At 49.8% G+C, this 21349-nt stretch overlaps 1 protein-coding gene across 2 annotated transcripts in view; it reads right to left on the bottom strand.

Annotated features, from left to right (window-relative positions):
- The window catches only part of anos1b (anosmin 1b), a 220003-nt gene that overhangs the window by 157618 nt on the left and 41036 nt on the right, over positions 1 to 21349 (bottom strand). For both annotated transcript variants that reach the window (XM_055943785.1, XM_055943784.1), the window contains exon 2: positions 16776 to 16823. In XM_055943785.1, coding sequence (XP_055799760.1) covers positions 16776 to 16823 — 48 coding nt within the window. The remainder of the gene's footprint in view (positions 1 to 16775; positions 16824 to 21349) is intronic.

A 21349-nucleotide genomic window follows, 5' to 3' on the forward strand; every position in this document is an offset into this window, starting at 1 on the left:
CTGTACGCTCTCGTTGGTTGGCCCTCGCTTCATACTCATCGCCAAACCCACTGGTTACAGGTTATCTACAAGTCTCTGCTAGGTAAAGCCCCGCCTTATCTCAGCTCACTGGTCACCATAGCAGCACCCACTTGAAGCACACGCTCCAGCAGGTATATCTCACTGGTCACCCCCAAAGCCAGCACCTCCTTTGGTCGTCTTTCCTTCCAGTTCTCTGCTGCCAATGACTGGAACGAACTGCAAAAATCTCTCCTTAACCTCTCCTTAATGCAACCGCTGTGTCAGATTTCAAAAAAACTTTACGGAAAAATAAACCATGCAATAATCTGAGACGGAGCTCAGAACAATAGTAAAATTAGCCGCCATGTTGGACTCAACAGAAACCAGAAAATAGATGACAAATGTTTTCTTACCTTTGATGAACTTCATCAGAATGCAGTCCTAGGAATCCCAGGTCCACAATAAATGCTTGATTTGTTCGATAATGTCTGTTATTTATGTCCAATTAGCTACTTTGATTAGCGCGTTTGGTAAACAATTCCAAAGTCACAAAACGCGTCCACTATAACATGATGAAATGTCCAAAAGTTCCGTAACAGTCAGTAGAAACATGTCAAACGATGTATTGAATCAATCTTAAGAATGTTGTTAACCTACATCTTGAATAACGTTCCAACCGGAGAATTACATTGACTTCAGATGAGCGATGGAACGGAGCTGCCTCTCACGTGAATGCGCGTGGTCAAAGCGTGGTCACCTCATGGCTTTGGTAACTCATTCCTGTCTCCTTCGGACCCCCTTCACAGCAGACTCATCAGACAAGGTTCTATTGACTGTTGACATCTAGTGGAAGCCGTAGGAAGTGAAAACTCATCCATATCTCGCTGTAATTGAGAGCTTGGTTGAAAAACTACTTCCAAACAGGAAGTGGAACTTCTCAGGTTTTTGCCTGCCATATGAGTTCTGTTATACTCACAGACATAATTCAAACAGTTTTAGAAACTTCAGAGTGTTTTCTATCCAATACTAATAATAATATGCATATATTAGCAACTATGACTGAGGAGCAGGCTGTTTACTCTGAGCACCTCTGTGCACCTTTCATCCAAGCTACTCAATACGGGCCCCTGCAGCCACAAGAAGTTAAGCACCAGCTGTTAGAGCAGCTCACAGATCACTGCACCTGTACATAGACCATCTGTAAACAGCCCATCTATCTACCTACCTCATCCCCATACTGTATTTATTTATTTATCTTGCTCCTTTGCACCCCAGTATCTCTACTTGCACATTCATCTTCTGCACATCTACCATTCCAGTGTTTAATTGCTATATTGTAATTACTTCGCCACCATGGCCTATTTTTTGCCTTAACTTACCTCATTTGCACTCACTGTATATAGACTTTCTGTTTTCTTTAGTTCTACTGTATTATTGAATGTATGTTTTGTTTACTCCATGTGTAACTCTGTGTTGTCTCATCTCCATGCAGTCAGACCTTTGATTTTGTGCCACCAGGGCCAGAATAATATGCCACCTCTCTGAATGTCTGAGTGTGACCCCCTCCCCATGGGTTACTGCAGCCGGTGATGCCGGCACTGCCTGGGTGGGGACACCCTACCGGAATCGCCACCGGCTAGGTACAAGGTCGTCAAGGTTCTCATTAGCAGCTTTGAGAATTCCCTTGTATATGATGCTGTCTCATCAGGGGGCTCTGCAGGACCAACCCTGCCAGGCCGGCTCAGAATCATAAGGGAACGGTGCTGCTCTAGAAGGTCTCGGACTGCATTTTGGCTGCATACAGATCGCTTACAGCAGGCCCATAAAACAGATAGGGACGTCTCATTAGTGTCTGGGTCGTTCAGATGGGTTTCTAGGGTTGTGGGTTGTGGACCATTCCATCAATATAGGACCATAAATAAATACATTTGATGTATCGTTTATTTAAAAAATGTAGTTCCCCATGAAAGAACAATAAATAAATAAATAGGATGTATAATTCATTCTAAAATGTATATCCCTCATCTGCACAACATTGAAAGCTCTCTCACAACCGCTGCTCACAGACATACATTGGTTGTGGGATATTTTATATATATTTAAAATTTATTTCACCTTTATTTAACCAGGTAGGCAAGTTGAGAACAAGTTCTTATTTACAACTGCGACCTGGCCAAGATAAAGCAAAGCAGTTCGACACATACAACAACACAAGAGTTACACATGGAGTAAAACAAACATACAGTCAATAATACAGTAGAAAAATAAGTCTATATACAATGTGAGCAAATGAGGTGAGATAAGGGAGGTAAAGGGGGGAAAAAAAGGCCATGGGGGCGAAGTAAATACAATATAGCAAGTAAAACACTGGAATAGTTGATATGCAACCGTTTCCTTTCTCACTCACTAAACACCACACCATCCATCTCAATACATCCACACACACACCACACCATCCATCTCAATACATCCACACACACCATCCATCTCAATACATCCACACACACACCACACCATCCATCTCAATACATCCACACACACCATCCATCTCAATACATCCACACACACCACACCATCCATCTCAATACATCCACACACACCACACCATCCATCTCAATACATCCACACACACACCACACCATCCATCTCAATACATCCACACACACCATCCATCTCAATACATCCACACACACCACACCATCCATCTCAATACATCCACACACACCACACCATCCATCTCAATACATCCACACACACACCACACCATCCATCTCAATACATCCACACCACACCATCCATCCATCTCAATACATCCACACACACCTGGGCCTTCTGTCTGCTGTGTTCTTATCTCCGCCATGTTGAATTAGTGTTTTTGTGTTCCAATCAGTTATATTTGAAGATAGATAGAAAAGCTATTTGTTGAAGTTGTTGTATTATTCAAATCCATACCATGGCTAGTATTGTGTGTTTCATTATTCGCCTCCTCTATGAGAACTTTGTCATTTTTAAAATAGCCATGGAGTAGTCTTTGTGTCTCTGAACATTTTGTTATCAACATATAGTTTATCGACTACGAGAGCTACACGTTTCCCTTTTAATTGATTTTCCTTGAAAATAGGATACAGAACTTTACGCCGTTCTGCAATTTCCTTCGGGAACTGATCATTCATGCCTATTTTCATGCCAGCAAGTCTTTTTACCCAGGCTTTTAACCATTATTGTATCTTTAAAGAAAGCAAATTTGGCAACGATTGGGCGTTCATACCTCTGCCCTCTTAGTCCGAAGCGGTGTACAAGTTCGATTTAGATTTTGTGGATAGCTTGGCGTGGGATCTGAAGTGCTGTAAGGAGGAACTCTCTAACTACACATTCAGGAACTTCTCCTTCTTTCTTTCGCTCATGGATCTAGTTTGTATGTCAAGTAAGGCTTCTCTCAGAATGATGTTCTCCTTTTTAAGTTCATTAACTGACTGTTAGTTTCATTAACAGTTAACTTGACTGTCCCTTTTAGCTTGTCTTTCTCCAATGTCGCAGTTTTTTCGTCACTCATCTCGAGGCCTTCAACTCTTTTATATCCTTACTGACTAGTTCAAGTATACCCAGTTTGTCATTTATTGATTTTAACAGATCGGTTTCGACCTTTACCATTCCCGGTGGTGAAAAGACTATATCGTCTGATGCTTATCATTGGAGATTGCATGGCTGTGTGCTCAATTTTATAATCCTTGTCAGCAACAGGTGTCCACAAATTTGAAGGGGTGTCCACCTACTTTTGTATATATAGTGTATTACTGCACTGTTTTAGCTAGGAACACAAGCATTTCACTACACCCGCCATAACATCTGCTAAATATGTGTATGCGACCAATAATTCGATTTTTAACCTACGTTTTCTTGTTGCCCACCAAGTCCACAACACCTGTGTTTATGGTCAAGGCGACCCAAACGGACTAATGAGGGAAAGGGGAGAGAGGCACAAGAGAGGAAGCAGAGAGAGAGTATAGAGAGAGAGCAGAGAGAGAGTATAGAGAGAGAGAGCAGAGAGAGAGCAGAGAGAGAGTGGAGAGAGCAGAGAGAGAGTGGAGAGAGAGTATAGAGAGCGCAGATAGAGAGTGGAGAGAGAGTATAGAGAGAGCAGATAGAGAGTGGAGAGAGAGCAGAGAGAGAGCAGAGAGAGAGAGCAGAGAGAGAGTATAGAGAGAGTAGATAGAGAGTGGAGAGAGAGCAGAGAGAGAGAAGAGAGAGAGCAGAGAGAGAGAGTTTAGAGAGAGCAGATAGAGAGTATAGAGAGTGCAGAGAGAGAGCAGAGAGAGAGTATAGAGAGAGCAGATAGAGAGTGGAGAGAGAGCAGAGAGAGAGCAGAGAGAGCAGAGCGAGTACAGAGAGAGCAGAGAGAGAGAATAGAGAGAGCAGAGAGCGAGTATAGAGATAAAGTATAGAGGAGAGAGCAGAGAGAGAGCAGAGAGAGCAGAGAGACAGTACAGAGAGAGCAGAGAGAGAGCAGAGAGAGAGTAGAGAGAGAGCAGAGAGCGAGTATAGAGAGAGCAGAAAGAGAGTATAGAGAGAGCAGAGAGAGAGTGGAGAGGGAGCAGAGAGGAGAGAGAGTAGAGAGAGAGAGTATAGAGAGCAGATAGAGAGCAGAGAGGTAAAAGAGAGAGGAGAGAGGGAGCAGAGAGAGAACAGAGATGGAGTATAGAGTGAGCAGAGAGAGAAAAGAGAGAGCAGAGAGGGAGCAGAGAGAGAGCAGAGAGGGATTATTGGGAGATCAGAGAGAGAAAAGAGAGCAGAGAGAGCAGAGAGAGATTATAGAGAGAGCAGAGAGAGAAAAGAGAGCAGAGAGAGAACAGCGAGATCATAGAGAGAGCAGAGAGAGAGCAGAGAGTGAGTATAGAGAGAGTAGAGAGAGTATAGGGAGAGAGTATAGAGAGAGCAGATTGGGAGCAGAGATAGAGCAGAGAGAGTATAGAGAGCAGAAAGAGAGTATAGAGAGAGTATTGAGAGAGTAGAGAGGGAGCAGAGAGAGAAAACAGAGAGCAGAGAGAGAGTATAGAGAGAGAGTATAGAGAGCAGATAGAGAGCAAAGAGAGAAGAGAGAGAGAGGGCAGAGAGAGCAGAGAGAAAGAGCAGAGAGAGCAGAGAGAGCAGAGAGAGAGTAAAGAGAGCAGAGAGAGAGCAGAGAGAGAGAATAGAGAGCAGAGAGAGAGAGAGCAGAGAGAGCAGAGAGAGAGCAGAGAAAGTATAGAGAGAGATCAGAGAAAGCAGAGAGAGAGTACAGAAAGAGGAGAGAGAGAGCAGAGAGAGTAGAGAGAGAAGAGAGAGAGAGAAGAGAGAGAGCAGAGAGAGAATAGAGAGAGCAGAGAGAGAGTATAGAGAGAGTATAGATAGCAGAGAGAGAGAGCAGAGAGAGAGCAGAGAGAGAGTATAGAGAGAGATCAGAGAGAGAGTATAGAGAGAGAGCAGAGAGAGAGCAGAGAGAGAGCATAGAGAGAGCAGAGAGAGAGCATAGAGAGAGTATAGAGCGAGTATAGAGAGAAGAGAGAGATAGCAGAGAGAGAGCAGAGAGAGAGCAGAGAGAGAGCATAGAGAGAGTATAGAGCGAGTATAGAGAGAAGAGAGAGATAGCAGAGAGAGCAGAGAGAGTATAGAGAGAGCAGAGAGAGCACAGAGAGAGAGAGCCGAGAGAGAGCAGAGGGAGAGTATAGAGAGAGAGTATAGAGAGCAGAGAGAGAGCAGAGAGTGAGTATAGAGAGAGCAGAGAGAGAACAGAGAGAGAGTATAGAGAGAGAGTATAGAGAGCAGAGAGAGAGCAGAGAGAAAGTATAGAGAGAGAGTATAGAGAGAGAGTATAGAGAGCAGAGAGAGAGCAGAGAGAGAGCAGAGAGAGCAGAGCGAGAGCAGAGAGAGCAGAGAGAGAGTATAGAGAGAGAGTATAGAGAGCAGAGAGAGAGCAGAGAGAGAGCAGAGAGAGCAGAGAGAGAGCAAAGAGAGAGAAGAGAGAGAGTATAGAGAGCAGAGAGAGTATAGAGAGAGAGTATAGAGAGCAGATAGAGAGCAGAGAGTGAGTATAGAGAGCAGAGAGAGAAGAGAGAGAGCAGAGAGAGAGCAGAGAGAGAGCAGAGAGAGCAGAGAGAGAGTATAGAGAGAGTAGAGAGAGAGTAGAGAGAGAGAGAGCAGAGAGAGCAGAGCGAGATCAGAGAGAGCAGACAGAGAGTATAGAGAGAGAAGAGAGAGAGAGTATAGAGAGCAGAGAGAGAGCAGAGAGAGAAGAGAGAGAGAGCAGAGAGAGAGCAGAGAGAGCAGAGAGAGCAGAGAGAGAGCAAAGAGAGAGCAAAGAGAGAGAAGAGAGAGAGTATAGAGAGCAGAGAGAGAGTATAGAGAGCAGATAGAGAGCAGAGAGAGAAGAGAGAGAGCAGAGAGAGAGAGAGAGCAGAGAGAGAGCAGAGAGAGAGCAGAGAGAGAGCAGAGAGAGAGTATAGAGAGAGCAGAGAGGAAGTGTAGAGAGAGTATAGAGAGAGCAGAGAGAGCAGAGAGAGAGTATAGAGAGAGCAGAGAGGAAGTGTAGAGAGTATAAAGAGAGCAGAGAGAGAGTAGAGAGAGAGTACAGAAAGAGCAGAGAGAGTGGAGAGAGAGCAGAGAGGAAGTGTAGAGAGAGTATAGAGAGCGCAGCGAGGGAGTGTAGAGATAGCAGAGAGAGAACAGAGAGATTATAGAGAGAGATCAGAGAGAGCAGAGAGAGTAAAGCACGTCCCTCCTAGCATATGCTCTTTCATATGGAATGAATCCATCACCATAAACTATTTTACAACCAGTTAAAGGTAACTGGCCATGCTGAACATATGTAAGAACTAACTAACCATGATTTACTTTAAGCACTGCAATGTGAGCTCAGAGACCATATCGTCATCTCGGACAGACACCATTCGTGTACTTCATTTCAAATGTTTTCATCAAAGCTGAGCGTCCAGTTAATCAACGGCAGTATGAAACACCTAGAAGGGCTTTCTGGATGGCCATACAGATACACTTTTAGCCATTAAAACAATCAGAAACCTACAAAAGGCGAATGCTTCTCTCTCTGGCACGGGACACAATTATTTTTGGGAGAATGCTTCTGACTTTCCATTTGGAAGACACACACATAGGAACAACACACACACACACACACACACACACACACACACACACACACACACACACACACACACACACACACACACACACACACACACACACACACACACACACACACACACACACACACACACACACACACACACACACACACACACACACACACACAACCAAGCTGAAGGAGCAGCGAGTTGGCTCTGTGTCCACATTAACATCCTGTCCTTCAGTTGTTTGTCCCCAGCATGTTAACGCAGATTCACAGTCAGTAATGGACTTCCTAATATACAGCACATAACACATGAGCGTACGACGTAAAGTTGGCAAACAAATCCACAGTTAAACAAGTGGTACCTGTTGCTCTGGACAACATCGCCTGTTAAGAACTAGAATGAAGGGGGGGGGGCTGCAAATTTGGCTTCTATGATTCAACTCAGTGACCGGACAGGAAGTCAACTCACTCTTAACCCTAAACCACAGCCCTGGGCCTTACCTGCTTGGGGAAGAGAAGATAGGGGGGAGGGGAGGGGAGGGGAGAGAAGCGGAGAGGAGGGAGGAGAGGAAAGGAGAGGAGGGAGGAGGAGAGGAGCGGAGATGGGAGGAGGAGAGGAGCGGAGATGAGAGGAGGAAAGGAGAGGAAAGGAGAGGAGGGGAGAGGGAAGAGGAGAGGAAAGAAGAGGAGAGGAAAGAGGAGAGGAGAGGAGAGGGAAGAAGAGAGGAGAGAGAAGAGGAAGAGGAGAGGAGAGGGAAGAGGAAAGGGAAGAGGAAGAGGAGAGGAGGGAAGATGAAGAGGAGAGGGAAGAGGAGAGGAGAGGAGAGGAGAGGAGAGGGAAGAGGAGAGGAGAGGGAAGGGAAGAGGAGCGTAGAGGGAAGAGGAGAGGAGAGGGAAGATGAAGAGGAAAGGAGAGGAGAGGAGAGGAGAGGGAAGGGAAGAGGAGGAGAGGAGAGGAGAGGAGAGGAGAGGGAAGAGGAGAGTAGAGGGAAGAGGAGAGGAGAGTAGAGGGAAGAGGAGAGGAAAGGAGAGGAGAGGAGAGGAGAGGAGAGGAGAGGGAAGAGGAGGAGAGGAGAGGAGAGGAGAGGAGAGGGAAGAGGAGAGTAGAGGGAAGAGGAGAGGAGAGTAGAGGGAAGAGGAGAGGAGAGGGAAGAGGAGAGGAGAGGAGAGGGAAGAGGAGTGAAGAGGAAAGAGGAGAGGGAAGAGGAGAGGAGAGGAGAGGAGATGGAAAGAGGAGAGGAGAGGAGAGGGAAGAGGAGAGGAGAGGAGAGGAGAGTAGAGGGAACGGAAGCGGAGAGGAGAGTAGAGATAAGGGAAGAGGAGAGTAGAGGGAAAGTGAAGAGGAGAGTAGAGGTAAGGGAAGAGGAGAGTAGAGGTAAGGGAAGAGGAGAGTAGGGGTAAGGGAAGCGGAGAGGAGAGTAGAGTAGAGGTAAGGGAAGAGAGGAGAGAGAAGAGGAAGAGGAGAGGAGGGAAGAGGAGAGGAGAGGGGAGGGAAGAGGAAGAGGAGAGGGAAGAGGAGAGGAGAGGGAAGAGGAGAGGAGAGGAGAGGAGAGGAGAGGAGAGGAGAGGAGAGGAGAGGGAAGAGGAGAGGAGAGGGAAGAGGAAGAGGAAGAGGGAAGAGGAGAGGAGAGGAGAGGAGAGGAGAGGAGAGGAGAGGAGAGGAGAGGGAAGAGGAGAGGAGAGGGAAGCGGAGAGGAGAGGGAAGAGGAGAGGAGAGGAGAGGAGAGGTAAGGGAAGAGAGGAGAGAGAAGAGGAAGAGGAGAGGAGAGGAGAGGTAAGGGAAGAGAGGAGAGGGAAGAGGAGAGGAGAGGGAAGGGGAGAGGAGAGGAGAGGAGAGGAGAGGAGAGGTAAGGGAAGAGAGGAGAGGGAAGAGGAGAGGAGAGGGGAGGGAAGAGGAAGAGGAGAGGGAAGAGGAGAGGAGAGGGGAGGGAAGAGGAAGAGGAGAGGGAAGAGGAGAGGAGAGGGAAGAGGAGAGGAGAGGAGAGGAGAGGAGAGGAGAGGTAAGGGAAGAGAGGAGAGGGAAGAGGAGAGGAGAGGGGAGGGAAGAGGAAGAGGAGAGGGAAGAGGAGAGGAGAGGGAAGAGGAGAGGAGAGGAGAGGAGAGGAGAGGAGAGGACATGAGAGGAGAGGAGAGGAGAGGGAAGAGGAGAGGAGAGGAGAGGAGAGGAGAGGAGAGGAGAGGAGAGGAGAGGGAAGAGGAGAGGAGAGGGAAGCGGAGAGGAGAGGGAAGAGGAGAGGAGAGGAGAGGAGAGGAGAGGAGAGGAGAGGAGAGGAGAGGAGAGGAGAGGGAAGAGGAGAGGAGAGGGAAGAGGAGAGGAGAGTAGAGTAGAGGTAAGGGAAGAGAGGAGAGAGAAGAGGAAGAGGAGAGGAGGGAAGAGGAGAGGAGAGGGGAGGGAAGAGGAAGAGGAGAGGGAAGAGGAGAGGAGAGGGAAGAGGAGAGGAGAGGAGAGGAGAGGAGAGGAGAGGAGAGGAGAGGAGAGGAGAGGGAAGAGGAGAGGAGAGGGAAGGGAAGAGGAGAGGAGAGGAGAGGAGAGGAGAGGAGAGGGAAGAGGAGAGGAGAGGGAAGGGAAGAGGAGAGGAGAGGAGAGGAGAGGAGAGGAGAGGGAAGAGGAGAGGAGAGGGAAGCGGAGAGGAGAGGGAAGAGGAGAGGAGAGGAGAGGAGAGGAGAGGAGAGGAGAGGAGAGGAGAGGAGAGGAGAGGGAAGAGGAGAGGAGAGGGAAGCGGAGAGGAGAGTAGAGGGAAGAGGAGAGGAGAGGAGAGGAGAGAAGAAGAGAGGAGAGGGGAAGAGGAAGCGGAGAGGAGAGGGAAGAGGAAGAGGAGAGGGAAGAGGAAGAGGAGAGTAGAGGTAAGGGAAGAGGAGAGTAGAGGTAAGGGAAGAGGAGAGTAGAGGTAAGGGAAGAGGAGAGTAGAGGTAAGGGAAGAGGAGAGTAGAGGTAAGGGAAGAGGAGAGTAAGGGAAGAGGAGAGTAGAGGTAAGGGAAGAGGAGAGTAGAGGTAAGGGAAGAGGAGAGTAGAGGTAAGGGAAGAGGAGAGGAGAGTAGAGGTAAGGGAAGAGGAGAGTAGAGGGAAAGGGAAGAGGAGAGGAGAGTAGAGGTAAGGGAAGAGGAGAGGAGAGTAGAGGTAAGGGAAGAGGAGAGTAGAGTAAGGGAAGAGGAGAGTAGAGGTAAGGGAAGAGGAGAGTAGAGGTAAGGGAAGAGGAGAGTAGAGGGAAGAGGAGAGTAGAGGTAAGGGAAGAGGAGAGTAGAGGTAAGGGAAGAGGAGAGTAGAGGTAAGGGAAGAGGAGAGTAGAGGTAAGGGAAGAGGAGAGTAGAGGGAAGAGGAGAGTAGAGGTAAGGGAAGAGGAGAGTAGAGGTAAGGGAAGAGGAGAGTAGAGGGAAGAGGAGAGTAGAGGTAAGGGAAGAGGAGAGTAGAGGTAAGGGATGAGGAGAGTAGAGGTAAGGGAAGAGGAGAGTAGAGGGAAGAGGAGAGTAGAGGTAAGGGAAGAGGAGAGTAGAGGTAAGGGAAGAGGAGAGTAGAGGTAAGGGAAGAGGAGAGTAGAGGTAAGGGAAGAGGAGAGTAGAGGGAAGAGGAGAGTAGAGGTAAGGGAAGAGGAGAGTAGAGGTAAGGGAAGAGGAGAGTAGAGGTAAGGGAAGAGGAGAGTAGAGGTAAGGGAAGAGGAGAGTAGAGGTAAGGGAAGAGGAGAGTAGAGGGAAGAGGAGAGTAGAGGTAAGGGAAGAGGAGAGTAGAGGGAAGAGGAGAGGAGAGGTAAGGGAAGAGGAGAGTAGAGGTAAGGGAAGAGGAGCAGAGAAGGGGGAGAGCATTACAGAGGGGACATGCCCTGGTGTTGACAGACTTAGACCAAGCCAGGGTCAGATGAAAGGAGGAGGGGTGAGGAGACAGAGAAGAGGAGAGGAGAGGAGAGGAGAGGAAAGGAGAGGAGAGGAGAGGAGAGGAGAGGAGAGGAGGCGAGAGGAGACAGAGAGGAGGAGAGAGAGGGAAGCTGGGGCTAAAAGCTGCAGTTTCCCCCAAAGCACCCCAAGACTCGCACAGCCCCTCAGGCAGAGAGGGAGGTTGGGGTCAATCCAGGCCCAGGACTGTAGCCCACAGTAGCCGCAGGCAAGGGCACACTGAAGGGAACATCGGACATCAACTTTCAGTTCCCCCCGGTCCGGTTTGACACAGGTCAGTCCGCTGACAGATAGGGCTGGACTAGAGCCTAAAACGACCCAGCTCTGCCCTCTGGTTAGTGGGGTGGCACCTTCCAATTCCATTCATTCTTCCTTCATTTAAAATGCATATCAGCTCGGGGAGAAACGTATGTTTAAAATGACGCCACCTAGAAGTAGGTACATGTTTGAAACTATGCAGTCAGTTTCTGGAGCTGCAGTATACAGGGTTGTGTGCAAAAAATAAAGAAGCATGGAAAGTTTAAAAACCAAACAATAAATTAACACAAAGGGGAGGAGAGGAGGAGAGGAGGAGAGGAGGGAAAATGCACATTGGAAAAAAACACCAGAATTCCTGGTACGGCGTCTTAAGCGAATAAACAGCAGCTCATTTCTTGCCTCTTAAAGAAAAGCTGTTGGTTCCGAGTCGGTCCAGGGAGGATGTAAAATGTCTGTCGTTATTTTTACAAGAAGCACAACATTTACTTGACCTATTATTGGAGGGAGAGTGGGAGGATAACCTCCATCTGAAAACAATTAGACCAGCTCCAATACTTAGTGTGGGAACGGCCTTCACAGAGAGAGAAGAGGCTCTACCTTAGACAGACCCTTTTAAACCCACACCCCTCCTCTCCCCTCTCCCCTTTCCACTCCCCTGTCCTCTCCCTCTCCTCTCCCCTCCTCTCCCCTCTCCCCTCCCCCCTCTCCCCTTTCCGCTCCCCTGTCCTCTCTCCTCTCCTCTCCTCTCCTCTCCCCTCCCCTCTCCCCTTTCTGCTCCCCTGTCCTCTCTCCTCTCCCCTCTCCCCTCTCCTCTCCTCTCCTCTCCTCTCCTCTCCTCTCTTCTCTTCTCTTCTCTTCTCCTCTCTTCTCTTCTCTTCTCTTCTCTTCTCCTCTCTTCTCCTCTCCTCTCCTCTCCTCTCCTCTCCTCTCTCCTCTCCTCTCCTCTCCTCTCCTCTCCTCTCCTCTCCTCTCCTCTCCTCTCCCCTCTCCTCTCCTCTCCTCTCCTCTCCTCTCCTCTCTCTTCCTTGGGCTGGCTAGGCTGGTTGACTGCTTGGGGGAGGGTGCTTTGTGTTAGTGCGTGTGTTTGGTGTGTGTTTGTATGTGTGTGTGTGTGTGTGTGTGTGTGTGTGTGTGTGTGTGTGTGTGTGTGTGTGTGTGTGTGTGTGTGTGTGTGTGTGTGTGTGTGTGTGTGTGTGTGTGTTGGCCACATCAGTCTGGCTCAGACCATTAGCCTTAACGAGCTAACCATGTTTACTTGATTATTAGTCCATCCAGCTGTGATGGCTACCTGGCTGCCCGCATCCAGACTGGAGACTGCATTCATGGACACAGTCTACTTGGATTCTCGGCTGCCCACCTATTTGTGTGTGTGGGAGGGGGGAGGGGGGGATTGGTTTGTATGCCTGCATGCCTTGCTGGTGTGTGTGTGTGTTTAGATGTGTGTGTGTGTGTGTTTAGATGTGTGTGTGTGTGTGTGTGTGTGTGTGTGTGTGTGTGTGTGTGTTGTGTGTGTGTGTGTGTGTGTGTTTAGATGTGTGTGTGTGTGTGTTTAGATGTGTGTGTGTGTTTAAATGTGTGTGTGTGTGTGTGTCTGAGGAGGATATCCATACGCCTGGACATGAGAGAAAGCTGTGCGACGTGTGCTGCCAGACGGACATCAAACTTCGGGAGGAGAAGCAAACCGGGCTGAAATAATACGGTGAGGAAAAGGCTTGATATTCCTCTATTTCAGCCCTTCAGTCCATCCGGTTAAACCCTGTCTGCTCACAGTCACTGAAGACTGATATTCCTCCATTTCAGCCCCTCAGTCCATCTGGTTAACCCCCGTCTGCTCACAGTCACTGAGGACTGATATTCCTCCATTTCAGCCCCTCAGTCCATCCGGTTAACCCTGTCTGCTCACAGTCACTGAAGACTGTTTGATGTCTTTCAAAAGCACATTGAAGGCTAGCAGTGGCGGCAACGAACAGGGGACTATGCATTCTCATCTACTGTGACACACACACACGCACACGCTCAAACACACACACACACACACACACACACACACACAAACACACACACACACACACACACACACACACACACACACACACACACACACACACACACACACACACACACACACACACACACGAGCTCAAACACACACACACACGCTCAAACACACACACACGCTCAAACACACACACACCCTCAAACACACCCATGCTCAAACACACACACACACACACACACACACACACACACACACACACACACACACACACACACACACACACACACACACACACACACACACACACACACACACACACACTCAAACAAACACACACACACACGCTCAAACACACACACACACACACTCAAACACACACACACACACGCTCAAACACACACACACACACACATGCTCAAACACACACCTACACACACGCTCAAACACACACACACACACACACACGCTAAAACACACACACACGCTCAAACACACACACACCCTCAAACACACACATGCTCAAACACACACACACACACACACACACACATATGCTCAAACACACACACACGCTCAAACACACACGCTAAAACACACACACACACACACACACACACACACGCTCAAACACACACACACACACACGCTCAAACACACACACACACGCTGAAACACACACACACACATTTTTGACCTTGCTCTTTATTACCCTCTAAGGGAACCAATTATGAGTCACCAACCTGCTTATTCTCATAAAGCACATAAAAGTGTCACAGCACCTTTGAGGATATATAGGACTCAGCATCGATCGGCTGTATGTGAGAGAGAGACGCTGTCTGAGACTGAAAACAGACCACTTTCTCTTACTCTCGCTCCTCTCAATACTTCAGCGATATCCATTCACCCATACGACGAGAAACCAAGGTTATTGGTTCACTGGGGAAGGACTCAAGGTTATTGGTTCACTGGGGAAGGACTGAAGGTTATTGGTTCACTGGGGAAGGACTCAAGGTTATTGGTTCACTGGGGAAGGACTCAAGGTTATTGGTTCACTGGGGAATGACTCAAGGTTATTGGTTCACTGGGGAAGGACTCAAGTTTATTGGTTCACTGGGGAAGGACTCAAGGTTATTGGTTCACTGGGGAAGGACTCAAGGTTATTGGTTCACTGGGGAAGGACTCAAGGTTATTGGTTCACTGGGGAAGGACTCAAGTTTATTGGTTCACTGGCGAAGGACTCAAGGTTATTGGTTCACTGGGGAAGGACTCAAGGTTATTGGTTCACTGGGGAAGGACTCAAGGTTATTGGTTCACTGGGGAAGGACTCAAGGTTATTGGTTCACTGGGGAAGGACTCAAGGTTATTGGTTCACTGGGGAAGGACTCAAGGTTATTGGTTCACTGGGGAAGGACTCAAGGTTATTAGTTCACTGGGGAAGGACTCAAGGTTATTGGTTCACTGGGGAAGGACTCAAGGTTATTGGTTCACTGGGGAAGGACTCAAGGTTATTGGTTCACTGGGGAAGGACTCAAGGTTATTGGTTCACTGGGGAAGGACTCAAGGTTATTGGTTCACTGGGGAAGGACTCAAGGTTATTGGTTCACTGGGGAAGGACTCAAGGTTATTGGTTCACTGGGGAATGACTCAAGGTTATTGGTTCACTGGGGAAGGACTCAAGGTTATTGGTTCACTGGGGAAGGACTCAAGGTTATTGGTTCACTGGGGAAGGACTCAAGGTTATTGGTTCACTGGGGAAGACCTCAAGGTTATTGGTTCACTGGGGAAGGACTCAAGGTTATTGGTTCACTGGGGAAGGACTGAAGGTTATTGGTTCACTGGGGAAGGACTCAAGGTTATTGGTTCACTGGGGAAGGACTCAAGGTTATTGGTTCACTGGGGAAGGACTCAAGGTTATTGGTTCACTGGGGAAGGACTCAAGGTTATTAGTTCACTGGGGAAGGACTCAAGGTTATTGGTTCACTGGGGACGGACTCAAGGTTATTGGTTCACTGGGGAAGGACTCAAGGTTATTGGTTCACTGGGGAAGGACTCAAGGTTATTGGTTCACTGGGGAATGACTCAAGGTTATTGGTTCACTGGGGAAGGACTCAAGGTTATTGGTTCACTGGGGAAGGACTCAAGGTTATTGGTTCACTGGGGAATGACTCAAGGTTATTGGTTCACTGGGGAAGGACTCAAGGTTATTGGTTCACTGGGGAAGAACTCAAGGTTATTGGTTCACTGGGGAAGGACTCAAGGTTATTGGTTCACTGGGGAAGAACTCAAGGTTATTGGTTCACTGGGGAAGGACTCAAGGTTATTGGTTCACTGGGGAAGGACTCAAGGTTATTGGTTCACTGGGGAATGACTCAAGGTTATTGGTTCACTGGGGAAGTACTCAAGGTTATTGGTTCACTGGGGGAGAACTCAATGTTATTGGTTCACTGGGGAAGGACTCAAGGTTATTGGTTCACTGGGGAAGGACTCAAGGTTATTGGTTCACTGGGGAAGGACTCAAGGTTATTGGTTCACTGGGGAAGGACTGAAGGTTATTGGTTCACTGGGGAAGGACTCAAGGTTATTGGTTCACTGGGGAAGGACTCAAGGTTATTGGTTCACTGGGGAAGGACTCAAGGTTATTGGTTCACTGGGGAAGGACTGAAGTTTATTGGTTCACTGGGGAGTGATCCAATGTGCTGACTTTAATCAGGATAATATGTAGCAGGGAGGAGGGGAGTATGGAGGGGAGAGAGGGAGGGAGGGGACTAGGGAGGGGGGAGAGGGAGGGAGGGAGGGGAGAGAGGGAGGAGAAGAGAGGGAGGGGAGAGAGGGAGGGGAGAGAGGGAGGGGAGAGAGGGAGGGGACTAGGGAGGGGAGAGAGGGAGGGGAGAGAGGGAGGGAGGGGACTAGGGAGGGGAGAGAGGGAGGGGAGAGAGGGAGGGAGGGGACTAGGGAGGGGGGAGAGGGAGGGAGGGAGGGGAGAGAGGGAGGGGAGAGAGGGAGGGGACTAGGGAGGGGAGAGAGGGAGGGGAGAGAGGGAGGGAGGGGACTAGGGAGGGGAGAGAGGGAGGGGAGAGAGGGAGGGGACTAGGGAGGATAGAGAGGGAGGAGAGAAAGGGAGGGGACTAGGGAGGGGTGAGAGGGAGAGAGGGAGGGGAGTATGGAGGGGAGAGAGGGAGGGAGGGAACTAGGGAGGGGAGAGAGGGAGAGGAGAGAGGGAGGAGAAGAGAGGAGGGGAAGAGAGGTCCCTGACCCAAACCTTGACCTGAGGGAACACTGTCCTCCTGAACACGCTATGATGAGAACTGAATAGCTGCATGAGTGTGTGTGTGTGTGTGTGTGTGTGTGTGTGTGTGTGTGTGTGTGTGTGTGTGTGTGTGTGTGTGTGTGTGTGTGTGTGTGTGTGTGTGTGTGTGTGTGTGTGTGTGTGTGTGTGTGTGTGTGTGTGTGTGTGTGTGTGTTTGTTGCAGATCACACACACACACACACACTGGCATACATTTTTCTTACCTGTGAACACCTCCGGTGGCTCTCACACCAGCCCAAGACGTCATCACTCTGCAAGACAGAAAAGACAAATAAACAGAGAAATCACTGAAATAAATCACACTCTTTCACAGCTTTACTTCAGCAATTCAATTTTACAAATTAAACAACGCATGAAATATGTGTTTCTGGAGACAACCACACACCACAAGGGCCTTTCTGTAACGCCTCTTCCTTTGATTCATGGCTGCGGTGCAAAGACCCAGACCAGAACCAGACCAGAACCAGACCAGACCCAGACCCAGACCAGACCCAGACCAGACCCAGACCCAGACCAGACCCAGACCAGACCCAGACCAGACCAGACCAGACTCAGACACAGACCAGACCCAGACCCAGACCAGACCCAGAACAGACCCAGACCAGACCAGACCAGACCAGACCCAGACCCAGACCAGACCCAGACCAGACCCAGACCCAGACCAGACCCAGACCCAGACCAGACCCAGACCCAGACCAGACCCAGACCAGACCCAGACCAGACCCAGACCCAGACCAGACCCAGACCCAGACCCAGACCAGACCCAGACCAGACCCAGACCCAGACCCAGACCCAGACCCAGACCCAGACCCAGACCAGACCCAGACCCAGACCCAGACCAGACCCAGACCCAGACCAGACCCAGACCCAGACCCAGACCAGACCCAGACCCAGACCAGACCCAGACCAGACCCAGACCAGACCCAGACCAGACCCAGACCCAGACCCAGACCCAGACCCAGACCAGACCCAGACCAGACCCAGACCCAGACCAGACCCAGACCCAGACCAGACCCAGACCCAGACCAGTGTTACGTCTCTGAATGGAAGTGGGTTCAGGCCTCGGTGAGGGCAGACCGTAGGCAACATTGCAGCCTACGCCACAGTGTTGAACTCTTCCACTTGAGAGGAGAATGAGTGTCACTGATACGTAGCAGGCGTAGAATAAAACTCCTGAGCGGAGTTCCCACATCCGGTTTTCAGCGGAAAAGCTCGGTTGAACAAACTATATCCTGGATGAGATTGTTGGCAACTCCTCTAGGGATGGTCTGATACAGACGTCATGGCGAGAGAAACACTGACACAATAACAGGGCTGTAAGTCAAGCTTTAGATTACTTCTTAAAGTGCAGAGTTGACTTGGGAGGCTCGGTGATGTAAAGATGGCCTTGGGCCCAGCAGTGACAGGATGATCCATCCCCATTCTTCCTCAAAGATGAAAAACACCAATTAAAGCAGAAAGCCCTGAGCGTGTGATAAGCCTTACTAACGAGTCCAAAACACTCCCTCCCTCTGAGTGAGCAATATTTACCCCAACGCAGGATCATCCTCTCCCACTACTTATAACATTCCCTTACCTCAGCCTTTTACACACACACACACACACACACACACACACACACACACACACACACACACACACACACACACACACACACACACACACACACACACACACACACACACACACACACACACACACACACACACACACACACACACACACCGCCTTGGTAAAGTCTTAATTAGCACAAAGAGGAACAGAAAGAAGAATAGCCATTGTGTCAGTGGGGTCAGGATCTAGGGGTGCAAAGGGGGCACTGATCTCAGCAGGAATGCTAAAGGTTCACACCACCTCACAGGATTTAATAAGCTACTTAACCCAGCAGCCACATGATGAGGCCAACAGAAGCAACCAAGAAGAAAGAACAAACCCATAATTAAGAGGCTGTAACGAGTGAAGGGAAGAGGAGTGAAGGGAAGAGGAGTGAAGGGCAGAGGAGTGAAGGGAAGAGGAGTGAAGGGAAGAGGAGTGAAGGGAAGAGGAGTGAAGGGAAGAGGAGTGAAGGGCAGAGGAGTGAAGGGAAGAGAAGTGAAGGGAAGAGGAGTGAAGGGAAGAGGAGTGAAGGGCAGAGGAGTGAAGGGAAGAGGAGTGAAGGGCAGAGGAGTGAAGGGAAGAGAAGTGAAGGGAAGAGGAGTGAAGGGAAGAGGAGTGAAGGGCAGAGGAGTGAAGGGCAGATGAGTGAAGGGAAGAGGAGTGAAGGGAAGAGGAGTGAAGGGAAGAGGAGTGAAGGGAAGAGGAGTGAAGGGCAGAGGAGTGAAGGGAAGAGAAGTGAAGGGAAGAGGAGTGAAGGGAAGAGGAGTGAAGGGCAGAGGAGTGAAGGGCAGAGGAGTGAAGGGAAGAGGAGTGAAGGGAAGAGGAGTGAAGGGCAGAGGAGTGAAGGGAAGAGGAGTGAAGGGAAGAGGAGTGAAGGGAAGAGAAGTGAAGGGAAGAGGAGTGAAGGGAAGAGGAGTGAAGGGAAGAGGAGTGAAGGGAAGAGGAGTGAAGGGCAGAGGAGTGAAGGGAAGAGAAGTGAAGGGAAGAGGAGTGAAGGGAAGAGGAGTGAAGGGAAGAGGAGTGAAGGGAAGAGGAGTGAAGGGCAGAGGAGTGAAGGGAAGAGGAGTGAAGGGAAGAGAAGTGAAGGGAAGAGGAGTGAAGGGAAGAGGGGTGAAGGGAAGAGGAGTGAAGGGCAGAGGAGTGAAGGGAAGAGGAGTGAAGGGAAGAGGAGTGAAGGGAAGAGGAGTGAAGGGCAGAGGAGTGAAGGGAAGAGGAGTGAAGGGAAGTGGAGTGAAGGGCAGAGGAGTGAAGGGAAGAGGAGTGAAGGGAAGAGGAGTGAAGGGAAGGGGAGTGAAGGGAAGGGAAGAGGAGTGAAGGGAAGGGAAGAGGAGTGAAGGGAAGAGGAGTGAAGGGAAGGGAAGAGGAGTGAAGGGAAGAGGAGTGAAGGGAAGGGAAGAGGAGTGAAGGGAAGGGAAGAGGAGTGAAGGGAAGAGGAGTGAAGGGAAGGGAAGAGGAGTGAAGGGAAGGGAAGAGGAGTGGAGGGAAGAGGAGTGAAGGGAAGAGAAGTGAAGGGAAGAGGAGTGAAGGGAAGAGGAGTGAAGGGAAGAGAAGTGAAGGGCAGAGGAGTGAAGGGAAGAGGAGTGAAGGGAAGAGGAGTGAAGGGAAGAGGAGTGAAGGGCAGAGGAGTGAAGGGAAGAGGAGTGAAGGGAAGAGGAGTGAAGGGAAGAGGAGTGAAGGGCAGAGGAGTGAAGGGCAGAGGAGTGAAGGGAAGAGGAGTGAAGGGAAGAGGAGTGAAGGGAAGAGGAGTGAAGGGCAGAGGAGTGAAGGGAAGAGGAGTGAAGGTAAGAGGAGTGAAGGGAAGAGGAGTGAAGGGCAGAGGAGTGAAGGGAAGAGAAGTGAAGGGAAGAGGAGTGAAGGGAAGAGGAGTGAAGGGCAGAGGAGTGAAGGGCAGAGGAGTGAAGGGAAGAGGAGTGAAGGGAAGAGGAGTGAAGGGAAGAGGAGTGAAGGGAAGAGGAGTGAAGGGAAGAGGAGTGAAGGGAAGAGGAGTGAAGGGAAGAGAAGTGAAGGGAAGAGGAGTGAAGGGAAGAGAAGTGAAGGGAAGAGGAGTGAAGGGAAGAGGAGTGAAGGGAAGAGGAGTGAAGGGAAGAGGAGTGAAGGGCAGAGGAGTGAAGGGAAGAGAAGTGAAGGGAAGAGGAGTGAAGGGAAGAGGAGTGAAGGGAAGAGGAGTGAAGGGAAGAGGAGTGAAGGGCAGAGGAGTGAAGGGAAGAGGAGTGAAGGGAAGAGAAGTGAAGGGAAGAGGAGTGAAGGGAAGAGGGGTGAAGGGAAGAGGAGTGAAGGGCAGAGGAGTGAAGGGAAGAGGAGTGAAGGGAAGAGGAGTGAAGGGAAGAGGAGTGAAGGGAAGAGGAGTGAAGGGAAGAGTAGTGAAGGGCAGAGGAGTGAAGGGAAGAGGAGTGAAGGGAAGTGGAGTGAAGGGCAGAGGAGTGAAGGGAAGAGGAGTGAAGGGAAGAGGAGTGAAGGGAAGAGGAGTGAAGGGAAGGGGAGTGAAGGGAAGGGAAGAGGAGTGAAGGGAAGGGAAGAGGAGTGAAGGGAAGAGGAGTGAAGGGAAGGGAAGAGGAGTGAAGGGAAGAGGAGTGAAGGGAAGGGAAGAGGAGTGAAGGGAAGGGAAGAGGAGTGAAGGGAAGAGGAGTGAAGGGAAGGGAAGAGGAGTGAAGGGAAGGGAAGAGGAGTGGAGGGAAGAGGAGTGAAGGGAAGAGAAGTGAAGGGAAGAGGAGTGAAGGGAAGAGGAGTGAAGGGAAGAGAAGTGAAGGGCAGAGGAGTGAAGGGAAGAGGAGTGAAGGGAAGAGGAGTGAAGGGAAGAGGAGTGAAGGGCAGAGGAGTGAAGGGCAGAGGAGTGAAGGGAAGAGGAGTGAAGGGCAGATGAGTGAAGGGAAGAGGAGTGAAGGGAAGAGGAGTGAAGGGAAGAGGAGTGAAGGGAAGAGGAGTGAAGGGAAGAGGAGTGAAGGGCAGAGGAGTGAAGGGAAGAGGAGTGAAGGGAAGAGGAGTGAAGGGCAGAGGAGTGAAGGGCAGAGGAGTGAAGGGAAGAGGAGTGAAGGGCAGAGGAGTGAAGGGAAGAGAAGTGAAGGGAAGAGGAGTGAAGGGAAGAGGAGTGAAGGGAAGAGAAGTGAAGGGCAGAGGAGTGAAGGGAAGAGGAGTGAAGGGAAGAGGAGTGAAGGGAAGAGGAGTGAAGGGAAGAGGAGTGAAG

The sequence above is a fragment of the Salvelinus fontinalis genome, chromosome 14 (assembly GCF_029448725.1).
Source record: "Salvelinus fontinalis isolate EN_2023a chromosome 14, ASM2944872v1, whole genome shotgun sequence".
NCBI lineage: Eukaryota > Metazoa > Chordata > Actinopteri > Salmoniformes > Salmonidae > Salvelinus > Salvelinus fontinalis.